Below are 25,068 nucleotides of genomic sequence, written 5' to 3' on the forward strand. Positions count from 1 at the left end.
TTTGATTGGCTAAAGGGAGAAACGCCCTGGGCTCTGATTGGCTCCGCCCTTCGCGGGAAGGGGTTTGTGGCGCCAGGGAAAAGCAGCTACAGCGCTGTGGCGGCACGGGGATCCTGAGTTCCTAGCGGACCCACCAGACCCGAGCCTACTGGGCCCCGTCCTGAGGGAATCGCGAGCACGATGTGGAATAGTAATGATTGGTGGGGCGAAGGAGGAGGAGAGTCCCTAGGAGGATTTAGCAAGAGTGTGACTCTGGGGTCAGAAAGGTGCGGGGCGGCGGGGGTGGGGGAGGATCGGAAGCTTCAGATGGGGGCGTTTGGGGGCGGAGCAGGGACTGGGGAAGGTGAGGAGATGTTGAGATTGGGAGGGGTGAGGTCTGAGGGGGCCTGTGGAGTTTTCGGTGGCTTGGGAAACACCACAGATACTAATACTGTTGTTGTTTAAAACAAGGTGGATTTGAAAACTATGGCAGCTCCGCCTATGGGGGCCCGGGTGGCTACACGCAGTCCCCTGGGGGCTTTGGATCGCCGACACCTACTCAAGCTGAGAAGAAATCAGTAGGTTGAATGAGTATTTCGTTTTATTTTATTCTGTTCCGAAACTTATAACTCATCCACGAAAAAATTTATTCAGCGAAGGAAGGGCATAAACATCAATTTATTCGATAGTTTTCGATTATTGTCCGTGTTTCCTCTAATCAAATGCTGTAAATTTAAAAAATGAAATCTCTAACTTTGCAAGCACTGTTTCCTTGGCTTTATTTGGAAGTTTATCAAAATACCTAATAGGTCTTATGGCAGAACTCTGAACTGTATTTTATAACCTTCATCTACTCAAGAATCTTTAAAGTAAATGTAGTGAGGGGAAATAGTGTGGTGGTCTTTGAAGTCAAGTAGATCAATGTTCTATAATTGCTCTGAAACTTTACTTGCAGGATATCCTTAGGGAAGTTTTTTGACCTCCTTGGAAATCAGCTTTGCGCCTGTTCAATGGGTTTAATAGTATATACTTCCCAAGGTTGTTGGGAGACTTAATATTATACTACATACAAGGTGCCTAGCCTAGTGCTTGCTCCATAATTGGTTTCAAAAAATGGTCCGAGTTATTACTATTAAAAAGAGCATGGGCTTTGGAGCCAGAAGATATAGGCTCCAGAATCAACTTTGCCTTTTAACCAGCAGTGGGACCTTAGCAAAGCAACTTGAACTTGTGGCCCTTAATTTTTCTCATCTGTATAATAGTACTAATACTATTCATATCACAGGGTGGTTCTGAGAATTTAAGAATAAGGTAATGTATGGGAAAGTGATCTGTAAAAAGCTGTCCAAATGCTTATCTCCTCTTTCGGAAATGAGGTTAGGGGAGTGGGTGTAGCTCGGTGGTTGAGAGCCTGCTTCCATGTATGAAGTCGCAGGGTCAATCCCTGGTACCACCTTTAAAACAAAACAAAACAAATAAGGTTAAACAACTGTAAATGCAGAGTTAATCTGGCTTCTTTTTAGGAGTCATTCAGATATGATTTTATGAACAGATTGTATGGTGGGAAAATAGTCATTGATAATTCCCATTCATTAGAACGTTGCCTTATATTTTTCATATAAATTATTTCATATCTTGTAAGGTACTTATTCTTTATTCCATTGTACAGCAGAAGTTCAGAGAGATTGAGGAACTGCTCAGTTAAGGAACTTAATAGTTTATGTAGCTATTAAGTAATTGGAACCAGCATTGCACACATAATGCTGAACAAATCCAAAATTTGGTGAACAGTTTCTAGCATAGTTTTTTTTTCCCCAGAAAGATTAGAGGGGGCTCTTATCCTGTAGCTTTGTCTTTGAGGTTATGAAGGAGAGAACAAGATAAATATTGGTTCTCATTACCCTAGCTTGGGCTATATCTTGAGACAGCTTTTTAGAGGATGATGGTTATAAATTGGGAGCTCAAACCCAGATCTAAATCTAATGCTTTTTTCATCGAAAATTAAATAAATGCTCCTGCTTAAAATGTTTTCTCAAGTATAAATCTGTTATATTTGATTGAATTGATACTGGCCATTTTTATAATATATAAAAGCGGTGATTTCATATAGTACTGTCATAGTACCCTGTGGTTCAGTAGTCAGTTATGAAAATAGTATTTTTTCCCCCCAAAATTAAACCTACTTTTGCTAACACATCCTCTGTGTACCTCTTTGGAACAAACCAGAAACACTCTGTGATCAGTAAGTACCTAGCACATAATGGATGCTTAATTTAAAAGAAAACGTATCAGTGATTTGAGAAAAAAATGAAGGTATAAAACCTTATCGATTACCTGTATGTAACTTTTATTTGAGAAATAATATTTATTGAATACCTATTACATGTAGATCTTGTATTAGCTGTTTATATAATTAGATGTTTGGTTTATTACTATAACTTCAAAGATAGATACCCTCATTTTACAGAAGAGGTGGTGGCATGTGTGGGACCATGGAGTTGGGATTTGAACACAAGTCTGTGGGACTGTTTGACTCCAAAACTCATGCTCTTGCCACTGTTAACCATACTGGCCGTTAGTTTTTTTATACTGAAGATATAATGGAAATCTCAGCTGTGGCAGGTGAAAATATAATAGATTCTTTGTGAGAATAAATCCTGGGACCTTTGCAAATTCTACATCTGTAAATACTAATATATATGTTTGCATATAACTGTAAAGTACAGTGAAGTAAAGCTGAAAAAAACATAGTTGATTCCTTCATACCCTTAATAAAAGGCATTGTAGAAATGAGGAGTGAAGACCAATAACTAAATAATTGCTAACATTTATTAAATGCTTACAATGTGACGGTCTTTTAAGTGCTTTAGCATATTACTCTATTTAAATATTCATAATGACTTTATCGTTCCCAGTATTACAGATGAGAAAATTGAGGTACAGATGGGTTGAAAAATGTTTTCAAGAGCACACTGCTCCTCAGTGAATGAGCCCACAATCTTAACTCCCAAACCTCATATCAATCTGGCCACACTCATCATTCAAAATTATACTTCAGCAAAGTGATATATTGCCCATGTCATGGATCTTCAAGTCATAGCTTAGCCTGCTAAATCCATGAAGACTAAGAGTCTACTATGTTCCCTCTTGTACATTTAGTACAGTTATTCCTGCTGATTTCTCACAGAAAGACTCTAATTTTTAATTCACCATGCTTCTTCTGGCATGTCCATATTTCTTCTCTGAATCTGTGGGAGTGGATATTTGCCCTCAGTCTGCAATGCCCATTCCTAACCCACTGTGTTTTCACTGTCAAACTCTTATGTGGGAAGCAGATTTGGCCCAACGGATAGGGCATCCGCCTACCACATGGGCCGTCCAAGGTTCAAACCCAGGGCCTCCTGACCTCTGTGATGAGCTGGCCAATGCACAGTGCTGATGCGCTCAAGGAGTACTGTGCCACACGGGTGTCCCCTGCGTAGGGGAGCCCCACGCACAAGGAGTGCCCCCCGCAAGGAAAGCTGTCCTGCATGAAAAAAGCGCAGCCTGCCCACAAGTGGCACTGCGCACAAGGAGAGCTGACGCAGCAAGATGACGCGACAAAACGAGGCACAGATTCTGGGTGCTGCTGACAAGAATACAAGCAGACACAAGAACACACAGTGAAAGGACACAGAGAGTAGACAACTGGGGGTGGGGCAGGGGAGGGGAGAGAAATAAATAAATAAAAACAAAACAAAAACCTGTCATGTCTCAATGTCCAGCCAAAATGTTCCTTGAAGTCGTTAAGGCAGAATTAGTGATTTTTTCTGAGAGCCCGTCGCACATTTCATTATGCAGTGCATCAAAATCAGATTTGTTGTTTACATTTGTGTCTCCCCTAGATTAGGAGTGCCTTGAGGACATATCTTACCCCATCTTATCCATCTTTCTATCACCCAGACTACCCCTGGCCAGTGTTAGACAAGAGTATCCACTCTTGACAGGCTGTTTCAGGATGTGATTGCAGTGTTCTCAATAGACTGTTTTGCACACCCTATCCTCTCCCTTCCCTTTAAGATGTCCAGTGTGGCAAAGCTGTTATTCCATTTTCTCTAGGAGCTCCATCGAATTATCAGAAATCTGTCCTAAAGGAAGCCATACTTCTAACTTTTTGTTATATTTTATCACAAAACCTGGAGCAACTCGCCCCTCTCAAATTCTTTCTAAATACCGTATCATCGGTGGCTTTAACAGCCACTTCCAGCCTGCCCCCATCCTGAAGATGGAGTTTCCTCTTAAAGCTCTGTTCTGGCAGCAGGTCACGCTTCCTTAGGTTTTTTCCACTCTTGCCTACTCGTGGTGAATCCACAGTTCAACACAAACTTAGCCATTCAGTAAAAGGTTTGGAGTCAGACGTACCTGGCTTTGAATTCTAAGTTGGGCATTTGTTAGCTGTATGAGCTTGGTTTCCATCTCTGAAACAAGGATGAGCTTTCTTTTGAAATGTCAGTGTTCTATACATGTAAGTGCTTGGCAAATAGCAGTTGTTAAATGAGTGGTAGTTATTACTTTCTCAATTAGATTTGTGTATACATTTTCTTTCCAGAGAGCCCGGGCCCAGCACATCGTACCTTGTACCATATCCCAGCTGCTTTCCGCCACACTGGTTGATGAAGTGTTCAAAATTGGGAATGTTGAGATATCACAAGTATGTAAAAGAATTTGTGCAGAAGCCACTTAATATCTGAAAAGTGAAACAAGACTTCACCGAAAAACATGTAAAAGCTGCTTTGTTTCCAGAAAAACCAAACATTTTTTTTCTTTTGACCTAGGTCACTATCGTGGGCATAATCAGGCATGCAGAGAAGGCTCCAACCAACATTGTTTACAAAATAGATGACATGACAGCTGCTCCCATGGATGTTCGCCAGTGGGTTGACACAGATGTAAGCAGTTGTTTTTTAATTAATGTTGGGATACTTTGGGACTTTGGAGATGTCGAACTTTTTTAGTTTTACTTTTAAAGATTTTCCTTATAAAAATATTATACTGATGAGTGGATGTAGCTCAGTGGTTGAACACTTGCTTCCCATGTACAAGGTCCTGAGTTTAATCCTCATACCTCCTAAAAAATAATAATATATAAACAAGACATCAAAGCAGAAACCCTAAAATGAGGTTACTAGATTCAAATACATAAAGTTTAAAACCTTCTGTACTTCTCAAAATACTTAAAGTTAAAAGGCGAGTGATAGACAATACTAGAAAGTAAATTCCACACTGTATCCCCAGCTCCTAGAACAGTGCCACTTACACCATGGGTCCTGCATAAATACTGTTTAAATGAATGGGGAAAATATGTAACAAGCTTTTTGTTTTGGAGGTGTCAGGGCTGGGGATTGAACCTGGGACCTCATATGTGGGAAGCTGGTGCTCACCACTGACCCACATCGGCTCCCCTGAGTTAGTTTTTTTGTTCGTTTGCTTGTTTGTTTTTTAGGGGTTTTTTAGGAAGCACTGGGAACTGAACCTAGGACTTCCCATGTGAGAAGCATGTTCTCAACTGCTTGAGCCACATCTGCTCCCCTCTCACAAACATTTTTTATTTCAATTAATAACTCTCATAAAGCCAAAAAAAGCAACTGTTATCTTAGAAAAATGGGCAAAGAAGATGCACAGATAATTCATGAGAGACGAAATTCAGGTGTCAGCAACAGTGTTCAGCCTTGCCAGTTAACAGAAGCAGATTTGATAAAAATTGAGATAGGTCGTCTTCATCTTACTAAATTGGAAAATAAAAAAAAGAAATGTCTGTTTCTGGTGAGAGCAGCAGCTGGCACAGTGCCTAGCATTTAGTATATACTTATTGAAGTACCTAGGAAAGCAGGTACCATCCTACACTTATGGAATGAGTATACATTGGATTACCTTTCTCAAAAATCAGCCTCTATCAGAGTCATCAATAATAGTTATTTCTCTACCAACTACACTTAACCAAGTAAATAGGATAAGTTTCAAAATAGCAGTTACCAAGAAAAGCAAGGAGAGAAATTGCAAAAATAAAACAAGAGCTTGGGGAAGCAGATTTGGCTCAATTGATGGTGTGTCCACCTGCCACATGGGAGGTCCAGGGTTCAAACCCAGGGCCTCCCGACCCATTGTGGTGAGCTGGCCCATGCGCAGTGCTGATGCGTGCAAGAAGTGGCCTGCCATGCAGGGGTGTCTCCCGCGTAGGGGAGTCCCACATGCAAGGAATGTGCCCTGTAAGGAGAGCCACCCTGCGTGAAAAAAGTGCAGCCTGCCCAGGAGTGGCACCACACACACAGTGGGCTGATGCCGCAAGATGTCGCAACAAAAAAGAGATAAGATTCCCAGTGCTGCTGACAAGAATACAGGCAGACACAAGAACGTGCAGTGAATGGACACAGAGAGCAGACAATGGCGGGGAATGGGAGAGAAATAGATGAAAAATAAATCCTTTAAAAAAAAATACCATGTGGATTAATAGCAAAACCTTAAGAAAAAAGATCTATGCTTCACCAGATTTTCATCAACTGTGGTATTTAGTAAGCTTCAACTCTAAAGAACTTTTGAGGCTGACAATTAAGAAATCGTTTTAACCTTTTAATACTGACCTGTAAAACATTTATATTGAATAGGTCTTAGGGGCTGATATTCAAAAGCCAATAACCTGAGAGGCAGGGTATATGGGAATCCCTTATACTTTCAATGTAACTTTTCTGTAATCTAAAACCTCTTTAAAGGTAAAGTTTATTATATTAAAAAAAAGCCAATAACCTGATAGCTAGTTACATTTGTTAGAATTCCAAATAACTATTAATAGCTTCATAAATGGTTTTCCCATTAAAAAAAATCATCAGTCATAAAAGTGTTGAACTGGCATCTCCACTGCTAGTTACTCCTTAATTCACATTAAGGAAATAATTAGACATGTGTAAAGATTTAGCTATAAGAATGTTGATCATAACATTATAAATAATACTGAAAAATTGTCATACTCAAAATGCTAGCAATAGGGGATTATTAAATAAGCTATTGGTACCTTTATTAAATACTGGAAATTAGTAGAAATGCCTGCGTAGGTATTTTTGAGAGAACATAAGCATCATACATAATAGTAAGTATAGTAGTACCCCGTTTTTGCAGAGCAGCTTGGATATGGAGAAAACATACTGCCAGAGACTATTCTTTTTAACGTTCGTGTTTTTGTTTTAATTTGAGAAGTCCTCTTGTTTTTTTGTTTTTTGTTTGTTTGTTTGTTTTTGGTCGTTTCAAAAATATGTTTATTTTAAAAACATTTGGATAATAAAGAAAAACTTTGTATGCTGGTTTCACTTCAAAAAACACAAGTCAGTCTTTTGAGAAATAACTTGATAGTTATATATTATTTTTTACTTCCACTCAGAAAAATAGAGAAAAAGTCATTCAACAGATAATATTGGAGAACCTATTCCAAACCACACTGTAGTTAGTTCAAAATATACAAAGAATGGAAAAGAAGCTGTCCCTGCCATGAAGTGGGAAGATAGACACTACAGATGCGTAATACTGCATGGTGCTACAAAATGTACCCTGCTTATTTGTAATACATTTTAAAACTATTTAAAAAGCATCTGGGATTTATATCATTTTTAGTTACACTCTATTCCTTTGTGAGGAACTCTACATTATCCTTTATTTAACAGTAGACTCAATCAAGGAATATACAGCTTGTTTCCAATAATTAGCTATTATAGACAGTGCCCCAATGAATATCTTTGTGTATACATTTCTTCATGATTATGAGATAATCTCCTTACAGTGATTCCTAAAAGAAAGTTTTCTGAGGGAAAACATAAATTTCATATTTTCTACATGTTTTCATAACTTACATTTACAGTTTACATTTTTGCTTGGTTCCATAAAGGTACCAATTTACACTTCAGTATTGTGTGAGGGTGCCCAGCCTTCCATGCCCTTTCTTGAGTGGGTTTTGTGGATCTTAAATTTTTGCCAGTATGACAATTAAAAAAAAAAGTCTTGTCAGTGAGGGTTTTTTTCACCTTTTATTTTTATTTCTTTGATTTTAGGAGATTGGGTTTTTTAGCATGTTTAATGTTTGTTGTGGTTCTTTGGAAATTGTCGCTTTAAGTCCTTTGATTCCCTCACTGCCTCCCCACCTTCGAGAGTGTATATTTATTTTTTGTAGGAGCTTGATAAATATTAACCTCTTATCATAATTATGCATATCATTTCTATAGTTTGTCTTTTAACTTTGGAAACTTTCCCTGGTCCCAAATTATTTTTTAAATTTCCTTGTTTTCTATTTATGACTTATTTTTTAAATAATTAAATCTTTGGTCCATTTGGAAACTATTTTGGTAAAAGGAGGGAAGTAGAGATCCAACTTGCCTTTTCCCAGATGGTTTTAAAATGTCCCACATAGGACTACAAAGATTCATATGTGGTATAGATTCAGCTATGCAAAATAATAGGTGGGGTGAAATGCAAAACACGTTGACGATCTCCAGATCATGGTATCTCCATCCATGTGTGGTGTTTATTTTTAAATACACGTATTTTCTTTCCTAAACTTTTCCTTGTAAATAATACATGCATATTCTAGAGAAATACTAAAATCATTTGTAATTATCCTAATTAACCACTGTTAACATTTTGGTGTATATTTTAACCTACATAGGATCATCCCATGTATACATTTTTAAAGTTTTTTCCATGTGTTATGCCGGTCTTCCCAGACAATAAATAGGGTTTCTACAATATCATTTGCAATGGCTTTGGAGTACCCCATTATATTAAGGCACATTTATTGTTGGATATTTAGGTTGTTTTAAATTTTCTAGTATTCAGAACTGTGCTATAATGAATATTCTTACAGGTGTCTCTTAATGCATATTCTTAAGTATTTCCTTAAATTCCTGAAAGAAGAATTGCTAGCTGGTAAGTATGTCCAATAAAAAGATTGTACTTAAGAGCATTGAATGAAAGTACCAAAATTATTTGCTTTTTAATGAAGTGCATAAAATAGAGCTTTGGAACTGGAAATTATCTTTAGAGATATTTTTATTCACATTTCTGATTTTATAAAAAAGTAAAATCCAAAGGCAGGGCAAACTAGTTAGTGCCATATTAGGATTATTTAGCTCTTCTACTTTATAACTTTCTTTTTCTGTACATAATTGATATTTACCAACAGCATTAAAAACTTAGTGATAAGATTGTCTATTTATCTGTTAGGACACAAGCGGTGAAAATACTGTGGTTCCCCCGGAAACTTATGTGAAAGTGGCTGGCCACCTGAGATCTTTTCAGGTACAGTTAGAATAAAGTGAATAAAATATATTTGCATCAAGCAGTTTCTGGATAATTAAAATTTAACTAAGTCTTCCTATTTAATAGGAGTGATATTGGTGTTATTTTATTCTCTTCTCCAAAGGAAATAACTGACTTTCAGTTTAATATAACACTAACAGAATGGTAAAGAAAGAACAGGATTTCTGTCTGCAATTCCCAGCTCTAGTGTACAAGGGGGGACACTTGAGTTTGGAGTTGGAAACTCTGCTTGGTTGTATAACTTGGGGCAAGTCATCGAAAATCTCTGAGCTGCTTTTGTTTGTTCCCACATTAGTAACTATATATTGGATTAAACTGAGTTAAAATTATGAAGTACATAACATATTTTTTTCCATATTGGCAAAATGTTATTACCAAGAAAATAACTAGATAGTTTGACTTGAAAAATTGACTTGAATGTGCTTATTTTTTTAATTCACATTTTTCTCTTAATTTTAATAGAACAAAAAAAGCCTGGTAGCCTTTAAGATCATGCCTCTGGAGGATATGAATGAGTTCACCACACACATTCTGGAAGTAGTCAATGCACACATGACACTGAGCAAATGCCATAACCAGGTGAGCAGCTTCACTCTAGTACTTTTCTCTCTTCCCTAGAAAAATATAGACTGCTTCTATGCTCTGGCTTTAATTTCCTTAACATTTTTAAAGGTTGAGGCAGAAGAAAGGCATCAGACAGTCCTCAAAACATTTTCTCTATGAGATTTGCTATTCTGTTTTATTCCAGGTGAAGCAGTCAGTGTTTCTCTAAGAATTACCAGCTCCTTGAAATGACCCTATTGGCCTAGATGCTAAGGCCTAAACAGTCTTTAGGTGTTGACACAAAATTATGTTGACACAGAAAAAAACTCTTAGCTCTAGGATTGTCCATTTATATTCAGAGAAAAAACCAGGGTAGGTTGAAATTTTGCTGCTTGTCTCCAAACTATTGACTAAATAGGAAAAATTTATGCACTCTATTTCATTTTTCTGGTTTGTACTGAAGTTTTAATTTTCTGTTGTATGAATTCAATTTGGCCGGTTCACCTAGGAAGACATAAAGGGTTTGTTGATTCTAGTATTAGAAAGTCTTCAGTTGATTCTGGTGGCAGGGTAGAGAATTGCTTATAGTAGAAGATATTGGAGACTGATGAGCCATTAATAATAAATACTATTGCTTCCTGCTATGGGCCAAGCACTTTGTTAAGCAGTGGGGATACAGAGACAAATTTGTTCATTGGTTCTTTCATTTGAAAAATATTTATTGAGCCTCCTATGTGCCAGTAGTTACTCTAGGTCCTTGAATTATAGCAGTGAACAGGATAAAAGTTTCTGCCCTCAAACTTACATTCTCAAGGAGAAACAGACAATAAACAAGGAAACAAATGTATAATTTTGGGTAGTTTCAGGTCCTCTGAAATAAAATAAGGTAGGGGAAGAGAGTAACGGATGGTAAAATTTTAGGTAGGGTGGCAGAAAAAGCCTCTTGGGAGGTGACATTTGAACAGTGACATGGGTAAAATGAGGTAAACAAGCAATGCAAATACTTGGGGGAATAGTGTATTAGTCAGCCAAAAGGGTGCTAATGGAAAATACCAGAAATTGGTTGGTTTTTATAAAGGATATTTATTTGGGGTAGGAGCTTACAGATAACAGGCCATAAAGCATAAGTTACTTCCCTCATCAAAGTCTGTTTTCACGTGTTGGAGCAAGATGGCTGCCAACGTCTGCGAGAGTCCAGGCTTCCTGGGTTCCTCTCTTCCCAGGGCTGACTTCTTTCCAAGCTTAAGGGTTCCTCTCTTCCTGGGGCTCCAGCTTAAGGCTTCAGCATCAAACTTCAACATCAAAACTCCAAAATCAAAAACCCTCCAACTCTGTCCTTTGCCATGTCTTTTATCTGTGAGTTCCCACCCAACAAGGCGTGGGGACTGAGTGCCCTACTGGCACAAGAGGTTTACCTGATCACTTAATCAAGTAAACCTCTGAATCCAATATAATCTAGTATGCCCAGAGGAAAAGATCAGTTTACAAATATAATCCAATATTTCTTTTTGGAATTCATCAGTAATAACAAACTGCTACACAGAGAGAATAGGAAGTGCAAAAACCATGAGGCTGTAGCAAGCTTGGCATAGCTGAGACCTGCAGAAAGACCAGTATATCTCTAAGTGAAGTGAGCAACAAGAAAAGAGATAGAAGAAGTAGGCAAGGAACAAATACTGAGTCATGTAGGGCTTTGTAGGCAATGGTAAGGATGGACTTAATTCTAATGGATGCTAAATCTTTGGGAGGTTTTGATCAGGGTATGACCTCAACTAATTAACCTTTTTAAAAGATCTTTCAAAAATTCACTGTAGTTTCTGGAGAATAATACAAGTCACCACTCAAAGTAATTCAGTAAATGGTAACAGCATCTGGGATAAGAAGTGAGTGAATTATGATTATTTTGAAGGTAGAATTGATAGGACTTATTGCTGAATTAGATACAGGATACAGAGAAAAAGGAGGGTTCAGAAAATGACTCTACACTTCCAGGAAGATGGCAGATTAGAAAAACATAGGAGTTGCTTGTCTCCCAGAAAAATAGCTAAAGAACCGGCAGAAATGGCCTGGGAAAAAAAATTGTACGGGTTTGTGATACAGGGGAAGACTGGACACCACCCAGAAGAGAGAGGGGCATAGGAAAAAAATCTGGACAGAAAGACCATGAGTAGACAGTGCAGCTGCAGCTGCTAGTACCCTTCCCCATCCAAAGAGCAGACAATTTTGAATTCTCCAGCCTCAGGCTGGCAGCTACAGACGGGGCTGCAGGGATCCATGTCCCCAAGAAAAGGGAGAGAGAGGGACGCAGCCTAAGGCTGATTGAGCTTTTGGCCAACAGATTTGGTCTACTGTGTCCCATGAGCCTTTCCAGGCTGGAGGGGCCACACCATTGTTTGCCCTAGGAGCTGACACAGGACTGAAGAGACCTAACTCTCAACCACCTTCTCTACCTCTGAGAAAGTTTGATTTAGGAGGCTATATTAGTCAGGCAAAGGGGTGCTGATGCCAAGTACCAGAAATCTGTTGGCTTTTATAAAAGTTATTTATTTTGGTTAAAGCTTACAGTTACAAGGCCCTAAAGAGTCCAGCTCAAGGCTGCTTTCTCACCAACGTCAGTTGCCACATGGTAAGCAAGATGGTCGCTCATCTCTGGTGTAGGGCTCATTTCTTTTAGGGCCTTCTCAACTGCTCAGCTGCTCTGTTCTCTTCAGCTGCAAACTTATCAGACAAATGACTCATCTCTCCCCAGAGCCTTAGCTGTTTGAGCCATTTTCCTGACACATGACAAAGTACTCTTCTCATGTGTCTTGAGTGAGTGTCCATTTTTACCAGCCCACCAAGGACAGGGAGTCAACCTGAGTCACTCACTGACATGGTTGAATCAAAGCCCTGATCTTAACAGGTAATTTAATCAAAGACATCTCAGCTGAATCTAATACACTCAAAGGGTATATCACACTCAGACTAATAGATTAGTTTACAACATAATCTTTCTCTTTTTGGGATTCATAAATAATCTCAAACTGCCAAAGAGGCTCTTAGCTTCCAGGCAGGAGCCTCTATCACACTGATCCAGTAGTCCCTGTTGGCAGTGAATGCAATCTGTCCTGGCTCTGAACTGAGAGGGCTGTCAAAGAGCACCATCTGCTGGCCAACTGTGGAAGTGCACATAATGAAATTAAAGGTAAATAAGAGATTTTTCCAGCCTTTTCACCCTCCACAAGGCCCTTGGAAGCAATCTGCCACCCATTCCTGGGTTCAGGGCTCAGATTTGAGGAATAACAGGGACAATCCTAATGACCTAGAACAAGATGAACCAAGAATAAAACAATGGCAGTAACACACAGCCTCCTGCCACTAAATCCTTACAAAAGAGAGAGAAACTGAACATCAGAATAAAGTCACCTTCAGCATCAGCAAAAAATTAGAATGCTAAAAAGTGGGGGTGGGGAGCAGAGTGGGTGTGGTTCAGTGGTTCAGCATGCTTTGCATATACAAGGTCCTGAGTTCAGTTTCCCTGGTAACTACTAAAAATGAAAAAGGAAATGGAAGAAATGGCCCATGAAAAGTACTATTACAAGTCCCCCAATTGAGACACAGAATTTGAGAAAACTAATCAAGGAAATGCATACAAATTTCAAAAATCAAAGAGTTGAAAGGTAATATGGCTAAGGAGATAAAGGATATCAAGACGACACTGAGCAAGCACAAAGAAGAATTTGAAAACATGAATAGAAAAACAACAGCTCATGGGAATGAAACATGATAGGCGAGATCAAAAACACACTGGAGGGAGTGGATGTAGCTCAAGTGGTTGTGCACCTCCTTCCCTTACGCAAGGTACCAGGTTCAATCCCCAGGACCTCCTAAAAACAAATAAAAAACCAGCTCTCATGGAGTAGTAGATGTAGCTCAGTGGTTGAGCACCTGCTTCCCATTACAAGGTCCTGGGTTCAATCCCCTGTACTTCTTCAACGCAAACAAACAAAACATGTTAGAGACATACAACAGCAGACTCAAAATGATAGAAGAAAGAATAAGTGATACAGAACACAGAACAGCTGAAATTGAAATGAGAGGGAAACAGAAAAGAATGGAAAAAATTGATCAGGGGCTAAGGGAATTGAATTATAAAACAAAGTACAACAATATAGTGTCATGTGAGTTCTAGCAGGAATAAAGAAGGGAAAAGGGGCAGAAAGTATTTGAGGAATAATAGTTGAAAATTTCTCAACTTTCATGAAAGAAATGAATTTACATGTCCAAGAAGTTCAGCATATCCCAATCAGAATAAATCCAAATACGCCTACTTCAAGACCCATAATACTCAGAATGTCAAATGCCAAAGATAAAGAAAAATTTCTTAGAGTAGCAGGGGAGAGGAAAACCATCACATACCAAGTTACACCCATTAAGACTTACTGTGGATTTCCCAACAGAAATCATGGAGGCAAGAAGATTTGGTATCATATAATTAGGATACTAAAAGAGAAAAATTGCCAGCCAATAATTCTTTATCCTGAAAAATTGCACTTTAAATATGAAGGTGAGTTTAAAAAATTAAGAGAGTTCGTAAAAAGAATCCGCCTTTGCAGGAAATATTACAGGGAGCCATATAGCCCGAAAGAAAACAGGAGAGAGACACTTGGAGGAAAGCTCAGAAGGCAAAAATAGCATAAAGGGTAACCAAAAATGTAAATGACAGGTGAAGATAAGATGATATATGAAAACTAAACAATAAAATGGTAGAAGTAAATAATGCATTTACAGTAATATCATTGAATGAATTAAAACTTGTAGACTGACTGACAGGATAAGAAAACATGAGCCGTCTATATGCTGTCTCCAAGAGACTCACCTATACCCAGGGATACAAACTGGCTCAAAGTGGAAGGTCAGAAAAAGATGCTCCATGCAAGCAGTAACCAAAAAGAGCAGGGGTATCTATACTAATATAAGACTAAACAGACTTTAAATTGCAAAAGAAAGTTAATGATACAAAAGGCCATTTTATATCAATAAAAGGGACAATCCACTAGGAAGAAATAACAGCCATAAATATCTATGCAACTAACCAGTGTGTCCCAAAGTACATGAGGCAAACTGGCAAAACTGAAGGGAAAAATAGACATCTCTACAATAATAGTTGGACACTTCAACTTACCACTCACATCATTTGATAGAACTAGACAGAAGATCAACAAGGAAACAAATTGAACAATATGATAAACAAGCTAGACCTAACAGGTGTATACAGAAAGTTGCATCCAAAATCAGCAGGTTATACATTCTTCTCAAGTGCTCATGGGTATTTCTAAAAGATAGACCACCTGTTAGTCACAAGGCAGATCTAAGTAAATATAAAAAGATTGAGGGAGGCAGATGTGACTCAACTGATTGGGCTCCCATCTGCCATGTGGGAGGCCCTGGGTTCGCTTCCCAGGGCTCCTTGTGAAGGCAAGCTGGCCCACACCCGCAGAGAGCTGACAGCCTGAGCCCGCAGAGAGCTGGCACAGCAAGGTGATACAACAAAGGGAGACAAGCAGACACAGAAGAACGCACAGGGAATGGTCACAGAGTAGACAGTGAGCAAGCTGCAAGCAGGGGGGATAAATAAAAATAAATGTTGGGAAAATCCCAAATGTGTGGAGCCCAAACAATATACTCCTAAACAATCAGTGGGTCAAAGAAGAAATTGGAAGTGAAATTAGTAAATATATTGAGACAATTGAAAATGAGAACACAACTTATCAAAACATGGGATATAGCAAAGACAGTGCTGAGAAGGAAATTTATAGGCCTAAACATCTGTATTAAAAAAAGGGGAGCCAGTTTGCCTCAAGTGATTGAGCGCCTGCTTTCCACATGGGAGGTCCCAGTTTTGGTTCCCAGTGCCTCCTAACAAGCAAGCAAACAAAAACCAACTCAGAGGAGCTGATGATGTGGCTCAGTGGTTGATCGCTGGCTTCCCACTTGCAAGGTTCCAGGTTCAATCCTTGGCCTCTGTACCTCAGAAAAGAAAAAAAAAAACACCTTAAGGCAGAGATCAAAAAAGAAGAAAGCTAAAGTCAAAGCTCTAACTGAACAACTGGAGAAACTAGAAAAAGAACAGCAAACCATTCCCAACACAAGCAGAAAGAAGGAAATAAGATTAGAGCAGAAATAAATGAAATTAAGAACAACAACAAAAATCAGCAAAACCAAAAGCTAGTTCTTTGAGAAGATCAATAAAATTGACAAACCCTTAGCTAAACTAGCTTTTTAATAATAATAAAAGAGAAGATGCAAATAAACAAAATCCAAAATGAGAGGGAGGAAGTTACAATTGGACCCCAAAGAAATAAAACGTATCATAAGAGAATATTATGAGAAACTTTGCCATCAACCTCGATTACCTAGATGAAATGGCAAATTCTTAGAAATGCACAAACAACCTACACTGAGTCTACAAGAACTTAACAAACCAAATACATTTAGAAATTGAATCAGTTATCAAAAATCTCCCATAAAAAGAAAAGTTGAGGACCAGATGGCTTCACAGGTGAATTCTACCAAGCATTTTGAAAAGAATTAACACTAATCCTATTTAAACTCCCAAAAAATTGAAGAGGAAGGAAAGTTACTAAACACATTTTATGAAGCCAACATCACCCTAATAACAAATCCAGATAAAGATACTACAAGACAGAGACCCACAGGTTGTATGGTCAGAGCAGATGGCTCTGGAGTTCAGTGCCATGTCAGTTGGCCTTACTTTGGAATTTGTCTTCCTGAGTGTGATGGAGTTGGACTCAGATGTGACCTTTCTACACATGCCTCTTCTGTCATTTACTGAACCTGTGGTTGGTGCTAGAGTTAATGTATACTCAGGAGACTTGAATCTCTGGGCTGGCCAAGTGCCAGCTGGGCCCTGAGCCTCAGCAGAGTTCCATTACTAGTCACAATAGTTCCATAGTAGAATATCAGTAAGTCTACTCTAATCATTATTTTATTCCTCCATCCTGTGGACCCTGGGATGGTGATGTCCACTCCCCTTCTACATAGAGAGGGGGCTTAGATTCCACATGGATGATGGATGCAATTTTCCTGCTTGTAGTTGTAGGCACTCTCGGTTCCTTGGTGTGGTGGTTAACCATCTTCACCTCCCTATTAGCTGACCTGGGTAAGGAACGCTTAAAGATAGACACATTGATCAGTGGAACAGAACTGAGAATACAGAAATAATCCCTCATCAATACAGCCAACTGTTGTTGTTTTTTTACAAACCTACCATGTCCATGTTACTGGGACAGAACAGTCTCTTCGACAAATAGTGCTGGGAGAACTGGATAACCAAAACCAAAAGAATGAAAGAAGACCCTATCTGACTCCCTATACAGGAATCAACTCAAAATGGATCAGAGACCTAAATATAAAAGCCAGGACTTTAAAACGACAAGAAGAAAATATAGGGAAACATCTTTAAAATTTTGTAGTAGGTGGGGTTTCTTGGATCTTATATCCAAAGCAAGAGTAGCAAAAGAAAAAATAGATAAGTGGGTCCTCGAAATTAAACACTTGTACTTCAAAGGCCTTCATCAAAAGGGTTAAAAGGGCCTACTAAATGGGAGAAAATATTTGGAAATCACATATCTGATAAGGGTTTAACATCCATGATATATGAAAAGATGTTACAACTCAAAGACAAATGACCCAGTTAAAAAATGGGCAAAAGACTTGAATAGACATTTGTCCAAAGACGAAATATAAATGGCGAAAAAAACACAGCAAAAATGCACAGCATCACTAGTGATTAGGGAAATGCAAATTAAAACTACAATGAGATATCATTTCACACCTATTAAAATGGACACTATAAAAAGACAGTAAACTATAAGTGTTAGGATATGGAGAGGTAGAAATGCTTATTCATTGTTGGAGGAAATGTAGAATGGTACAGCCACTGTGGAGGGTTGTTTGGCGGTTCCTCAGGAAGTTGAATATAGATTTGCCACGTGATCCAGCAATACTGCTACTGGGTATATACCCAGAAAAACTGAGAGCAAGGACATGAACAGACATCTGCACCCTGATGTGCATAGCAGTGTTATTCACAATTGACAAACGATGGAAACAACCTAGGTGTCCATCAGCTGATGAATGGATGAACTGTGGTATATTCACATGATGGAATATTATGCACCCATAAGAAGAAATAAGTCTTGAAGTATGTGACAACATGATGAACTTGGAGGATATTATGTTGAGTGAAGCAAGCCAAACACAAAAGGATAAATACTGTATGGTTGCACTATTATGATCTAAATAAATTATGTAAACTTATGGAGTTAATTACTAGAATATGGGTCCCAGAAAATAGAATGAGGTTAGAGAATAGAGAGCTGGGGGTTAAATTGTACAGAATTGGTAAAAAGGTTGTGTGTTAGTCTTTGGAAAAATGTAACATGGGACTGTCTAGCGTAGTAAAACCTCATGTGAAATTTTAGTATGGGTAACACTGAATAAGACTTTTTCTTTGAAACTGAACCAATGTATGTTAATGTTATAAGATGTTAATATCAGGCAAAAAAAAAAAGAAAAGAAAAACACATCCACACACCCATATTATACTAAGTTAAAGAACCAGATAAAGTACTACATATTGTTTGATTTCATTTATATAAAATATAAATATAAATCAGTTTATAAAGATGGAATCAAGTTAGTGGTTATGTAGGGCTGGGGAAGGATAGAGGGATTGAGAGGTGACTGCTAAGGGATGTGGAGTGGGTTTTTTTGGAGTAATGAAATTATTCTAAAATTTTTTATGGTGGTCTGTATAACACTGATTGTGCACTTTGGAAAGATTGTATGATTATATCTCAATAAAACTGCTTTTTAAAAAAACGACTCATAGGTTTGGGACTTTGGCAATTAAATGAAAGAGTAGGTTTGTACGATGAAATCAAGAGTCTTGTTTTGGACTTATCAAATGTGAGATGCAGCAAGGAGAACTTAGTGGACAGTTGAATATTTCAGACTGACACTCGGGGGAGAAGTTTGGACCAAGATAGAACTTGGGGAGTCATTAGTGTATAGGTCATATTTATAGCCTTGGATGAGGTCAGATGACTAGGGAGTTAGGTCAGAGGACTAAACTCTGGGGCACATTTAACCTTTTGAATTCTGGAAGCAGAATAGGAGCTAGTGAAAGTCTTAAGAAGCTGCCAGTTAAGCAGGAGAAGAAACAGGAAATGTGATTCTATGGAAGTCAGGAAAAGAATGTGTGATGAAGGAGGAGTAGAGATTGACTATAGACACTGCCTAGAAGTCAAGTAAGATGATGGAGAAGTCTCCTGTTGGATTTGGAAATGCAGAGGTCTTGATCTTCAAAGGAGAAGGTTTGGTGAAGAATCAAGAGAAAAATAGATTAACAGAACAGGATTAGGGTGTTTATTTTATTATATGTATCAAATATGTGAAAGAAATGGTTTTAAAGTAAAAATGGGAGGATAGAGAGTAGAATCACGAATATAGAAAAATTACATTGAGGAATAAATAAGGGGAGGAGCAGATGTAGCTCACACGGTTGAGTGCCTGCTTCCCGTGTATGGGGTCTCGGATTTGATCCCGGTACCTCCTAAAAACAAAACAAACAAAAATATGAATTGCATGTAAAATAATAAAGTCGTTCAATAATAAAATTCATTAAAAAAAAAATAGGGTGATCCTTTCCCTAAAGAGTTTGCATTAAGTAATTTGGTTTCTTATAATTTAAGCAGTGATAAGTGGCAAGCACTGTATGCCATGGAACCGCAAAGAAGGGTTTCCTGTCCTGGCCTGGACATCAGAAAGGCCCCTAGATGCCTAAACCAGATCATAAAAGATATTTGAATTGGGACTACCTCAAACAGGGGTTAATCATTTCAGCAAAGATAGGTAAGGAACAGCATTCAGTTCAGTTATTACTGGATTATAAAGTCTAAGATTATGTTTCACCGTAATCTTGAAAACTTGAAACCAGCAGACTATGTGTTTTTTTTTGACCCCCTTGAAGCAGAAAACATTTAATGAATATTTGTTGAATGAATGAATTTCCTGATTGAATGGAATTTAATCTCTTCTATAACTTCCACAGTATATCGTTAATGGGTACTTAACATATTTGATCCTTTGTCATTCTTACTCAGTTCAGTGAATTAAGCAAAGCATGTATTATCTTCCAAGCACTATGCAAAGATGAAGGGACTTGACATACAAACAATGCAGTAGGTGTTATGATAGAGTTTGGGCCTAGTGCTGTGAGAGCCAAGAAGGAGAAACATAACTAAGTTAACTTGAGGAAAGTCAGGGGAGGCTTTACAAAGGCCCTGGCATTTGAATTGGGCTTCAAAGGATGAGTAGAGTGTTTACCAGGCCGACAGGGAGTTGCATTCCAGACAGTAAACAGCTTTTTCAGGTCAGAAGCATGTTTGAGGATAGCAAAAAGTCCAGGGAGCTGGGGAGTAAAGTGAGTTGAGAATAAATAGTCAAAGATAAAACACAGATTTTGCAGTCTAGTTGTGGTAGGTCTTGAAGTAACTAGGAGTTTTGTGTTTTTTCCACAGGTAGGGGGAGCCACTGAAAGCTTTTAAACAGAAGAGGTTATTACTGTGTGACAGTGTGGAAGGTTGATTGGAATATACGAGAGTAAAGACTGGTACCAGGGAAGCAGACTTGGCCTAATGGATAGGGCGTCCACCTACCACATGGGAGGTCCGCGGTTCAAACCCCAGGCCTCCTTGACCAGTGTGGAGCTGGCCCATGCGCAGTACTGGTGTGTGCAAGGAGTGCCCTGCTACGCAGGGGTGTCCCCCACATAGGGGAGCCCCACACGTGAGGAATGCGCCCCGTAAGGAGAGCTGCCCAGCGCGAAAGAAAGTGCAACCTGCCCAAGAATGGCACTGCACACATGGAGAGCTGACACAACAACAAGAAAAAAAAAAAAAGACTGGTACCAATCAGGAGACTAGGAGGTGGGGTGAGGGTGACTTGAGCTGCACTGAAGATAATATTAATAGGCTATGGTGACAATTTGTGGAAGATGAGAGAATGGAGCCTCACAGATGACAGATCTAATTGGATTTGGGTTTACTAGCTGAGATGAAATAAAGCAGGGCAAGCAGGTTTGGGGAAGAAAGTATAATAAATTTTACTTTATTTCAAAGTGTGAGTTGTCTAGGTGGAGGTATCCATTAGATGGCTGGGAATAAGAATTTGTGGGCTAGGAGAAGGTCTGGGATGAAATCCTTTATGATACAGGTAGAAAAGGCTGATATTGAGAAGGTCTAGTTTTAAGAGGGAAGTGGAGAACCAGAAGTGTGTCAGGAAGCCTAGGAATTCAATCCCAGATTTTGGCACCAAAAAAAAAAAAAAAAAGAAGCCTAGGGAGGTAAGTGGATGTGGCTCAGCCACTTGGGCACCCACCTACCTCATGGGAGGTCCTGGGTTAGGGTCCTGATATCTCCCAAAAGAAGACAAGCAGATGCTGCCTCCCACCACAAGGCAACTAGACCCCTCCTCCTGCCACAAGCCAGCAGATGCCACAGCCTCGCGGGGAGCGGATGTGGCTCAGGCCATTGGGCATTCACCTCTCATGTGGGAGGTCCCAGGGTCAGTTCCCAGTGCCTCCTGGAAAAGGCGAGCAAACAATGAGCCAATCAGCAAACAGATGAGAACCATCTGAGGGAAGGGGGAGGAATAAATAAAATAATAAGGTAAAATCTTAAAAAGAAAGCTTAAGGAGGAGCACATTTTCAAAAGAGAGGTCAGCAGTGGCTACTAAAAGGTCAGATATGAAGATTGAGAGAGACTTGGAAGTATCAGCTAGAAAAGTCATTAGTGAACTTGGTGAGAACCATTTCAGAGGTTTATTTGAGGAGTATCTAAATAGGGGTAGACTGAGGAATGATTAAGGAAAAAATAAAAGGGTGGTTACAGTCTTATTTTAGGAAATTTGATGGTCAGAGGAAAGAGGAGTGGTGCTGGCTACTTTTCTCTCTTTCCTATAATGCTTCATACCTAGTTAGCATTCAATAAATGCTTGAGTGATTGAGCCCCAAGGACACCATTATAGCACATCTCTAGGTAATTTGCTTTCAGTGCTACTTTCCTCTGGCTGCTCTCCCACTTCACAGAGAAAAGGAGCCGGGAGTCACCTTTCTTGGTATTATGTACTTCAGATGTTTATTTTATCTTCGTATGAAATGCTCATTGATAATAGATGTCCCTTGCAATGTAAGAAATCATTGGAAGAAGTCTTTGCTTAAATTGTGTTTTTGTAAATTGTTTATTAACAAGCTATTTGAAGTAGCAAATACTTTGTTTAACTTGGTAAATTTTCTAATGTTGTCAACTTCTTTTTTAATTCAGTCTTCAGCAGGGAGAGCACTTATCATCAGCAATAAAGGAATGGGTGAAGCAGGGAACTTCGGTGGGAATAGCTTCATGACAGCAAATGGCCTTTCTGCGGCCCAAAACCAGGTAAACTCTCAACAGAATGTCGCCAGAAATGCAAAACATAGACAATCCTAAATTTTGTTACTTCCTTAATGAGAGTAAGGATGTTTTTAAGTACCCAGCTCAGTTTCCTTCCTACAAAGGGACCCCGGGTTTGCAGAGAGGAGCTACTTTGGTAGTTGCTAAAATCTGTCTCTGATTTGATTCTTGAGGTGCTGAATTTGATTAAAGCTTGCCCAAGACCTGAAGGATTGAACTTTCATGATCTCAAGAACCAGCTACCACACATGACTGTAGCCTCAATCAAGTAAGTACATGGTTCCCATGAGCTAGGGCTCCAGAATTGTACCTGCTTCACCTCATCAGCGTTTCCTGGTGATGAGAAGTGAATTGAAAAAATACACCTCTCGTTGACTGTCGCCTCATTGTCAGAAGAGAAGTTGGTCAGCCATGGAAAAGTAGGAAAGGGAATCACAAAGATGGTTATTGTATTTAACAAAAACTTGGATACCCGTTATGTACAGTTTTGAGCAAAAACTGATCTGATACCTTTCATGGGATTTAGTCTGGAGGAGTGAAGTCCATTGCTTCTGGACTTCAGATGATATGGTTCCTCTGGTGGTACCTGGGCCTATTGTGGAGATGGGTGCAGTAGGCTACCGGGACCTGAAACCATTAGTCTTTTCAACACCCTTGTCCCAATTCTATGTTAGACAAGCAACCACCTGATTCCAATATAATGACTAATCAAACAGACTGTTATGGTCCTGTTGATAGTTATTATTGTAAAACAATTGTTATTCTTGGCCTAGATAGAAAAGAAATGCTCAGATTTCATTCTAGTTCCTGTCCTGTAAAATAAGGGTAATTCCTAACTCAGAGTTGCTGTGATGGTGAGATATAGAATCACTGGCACATAGTGCTTTATAAATTCTCAGCTGTTATTATTAAGTTACTGGCACTGAAGGCCTTGAAGGGTTTGAAGCTGTCACCATTTTTTGAAAGATCTTTCTTTCTGCAACATCTCTGGAGAGCTAAAAGGTGAGGGTGGGGAGATACTTAAAGAAAGCTGTTTACTGGAGGAGTTTTCACATGCAAGCTGGACCATAGCTTTGGACCCCTGTTTAACTTTTTTTAAGTGCAACTATATTCTTGCCGTTACACAATTTAGGGAGAGGGTTCCAAGGCAGCACAATAGACCTTATCTCTGGATAACTTTAGTTTTGCAATTTTATTGGTATTTCTCCCTGTGAAAGCCTTTTATGAGCAAAGTGGCTGTGAATTCTTCTTAGCTGAGATAGAAAGTGGGGAGATGAGTGAAGTTTGTATATTTGACCATATCCAAAAGGCAGTTTTCATTCTTTCCCATTGGCTTGAAAATGAGACTTTTTCTTTCTTTCTAGGCAAGCTGTGGATTTTCTTAGCAACGAGGGACATATCTATTCCACTGTGGATGATGATCATTTTAAATCCACAGATGCAGAATAACTGGATCTATTTTCAGTCTGACTCCAACTGTTCATGTGTTTGGCCAGTTGACTTCTAGGAAGTAGAGTTTGTCTATAAAAGGTCTCAACTAACATCCTTTTGAAACTTACTTCGTTGCTTTTTTTTTAGCTCTGAGAGAGATAGGCAATTAATGGGAATGTAAACCAGGGTTGAATTTTTTAAAGAAGAAATGAATAAGCTAGTTACATCAGGATAGATGAAATTGGAAGAGACACTATCAAGAGAGTTGGGCAATATTACATAAATAAAAGCTCAGGAGCTTCTGTTCCTAAAATGTTTCTGTTAGCATAAGATGATCAGGACTAGGGCCTATCGGCAGAGAGCTAACCAAGAGACCTGCTAACCTCTGTCTGGTTTTGTTTCCTACTTTGGTTTTGTGGAGTTACTTTCAGAAGTGTACCTTCCTCCAGACTTGTCATGACTGCAGCCGGAGAGTGTGTTGATGTGAAATATGAGGTTCTGGATGGTGGCCTTTGGAACAGGGCAGAGGAGAGGAAAAAATGTTACTGTTTTGTATAACATAAGTACATCCATTTGTTTAATAAAATAGTTTCCTTATTGCAGTTACTTGTGGAAATGTTCTTGTTTTTCTTTTTGTTTTTAAGTTGGTTTAATTAACTGAGACAGTGTTGCATAGTGAAACTTGGATTTGAATTCTGACTTTTCCCCCCACCTTTTGTGTGTGTTCTAATAAACCCTTATTTATAAAACAGGTGATTATCCAAATTTGACATATGCCATAATTTTTTGACCCCTGCTTTATAAAGCATGTTAGATCCTCAAATATCTCTTGTTAACATTTGATAAACCCTTTTTTTCTCCCCAAGGTAAAATGGAAGTTCTTTCTGTTTGTGTATATGTGGTGGTAACATATGTAGCAAACATTTCTCCATTTTACTGTAACTTCAGTGATATTAATTATATTTATATTCACAGTCATGAGCTACCATTGTCATCACCCATTATCAAAACTTTTTCATGACATTAAACAGAAACTATTCTCATTAACAGTAATTTTTCATTTCCCCTCTCCCCAGCCTGTGGTAACCACTAATACTTTCTGTTTTTATGAATTTGCTTTTTCTGGATATTTCATATAAATGAAATCATCTGGCTTTTTTTAGTTAGGATCTTGAGCAAGCTTTTTCAGCACTGAGAACCTCCATTTCCTCATTTAAGAAAGAGAACTGTTACTTCCTCCTAAGCTTGTTTTGAAGATTAAAT

General features: G+C 38.7%; 1 protein-coding gene across 1 annotated transcript; it reads left to right on the forward strand.

The window, feature by feature from the left end:
- Positions 1-52: 52 nt before the first annotated feature.
- On the forward strand, positions 53-24,407 carry RPA2 (replication protein A2). The gene is made up of 9 exons (XM_004455707.3): positions 53-190; positions 451-557; positions 4,568-4,669; positions 4,794-4,907; positions 9,220-9,294; positions 9,778-9,894; positions 22,249-22,359; positions 22,548-22,642; positions 23,739-24,407. Exons 1-9 carry the CDS (start codon positions 181-183, stop codon positions 23,821-23,823), a joined length of 816 nt encoding a protein of 271 aa, XP_004455764.1. The 5' UTR covers positions 53-180; the 3' UTR covers positions 23,824-24,407.
- The last annotated feature ends 661 nt before the right edge of the window (positions 24,408-25,068 follow it).

Source organism: Dasypus novemcinctus, chromosome 9 (genome assembly GCF_030445035.2).
Source record: "Dasypus novemcinctus isolate mDasNov1 chromosome 9, mDasNov1.1.hap2, whole genome shotgun sequence".
Classification (NCBI taxonomy): Eukaryota; Metazoa; Chordata; class Mammalia; order Cingulata; family Dasypodidae; genus Dasypus; species Dasypus novemcinctus.

What these genes read in the sequence shown, in the direction of transcription:
- RPA2 (XM_004455707.3), top strand. An exon ending in CTCAAGCTGAGAAGAAATCA is followed by an intron (nt 558 to 4,567) that starts GTAGGTTGAATG and finishes TTTTCTTTCCAG; the next exon opens with AGAGCCCGGGCCCAGCACAT. An exon ending in GCCACCTGAGATCTTTTCAG is followed by an intron (nt 9,295 to 9,777) that starts GTACAGTTAGAA and finishes TAATTTTAATAG; the next exon opens with AACAAAAAAAGCCTGGTAGC.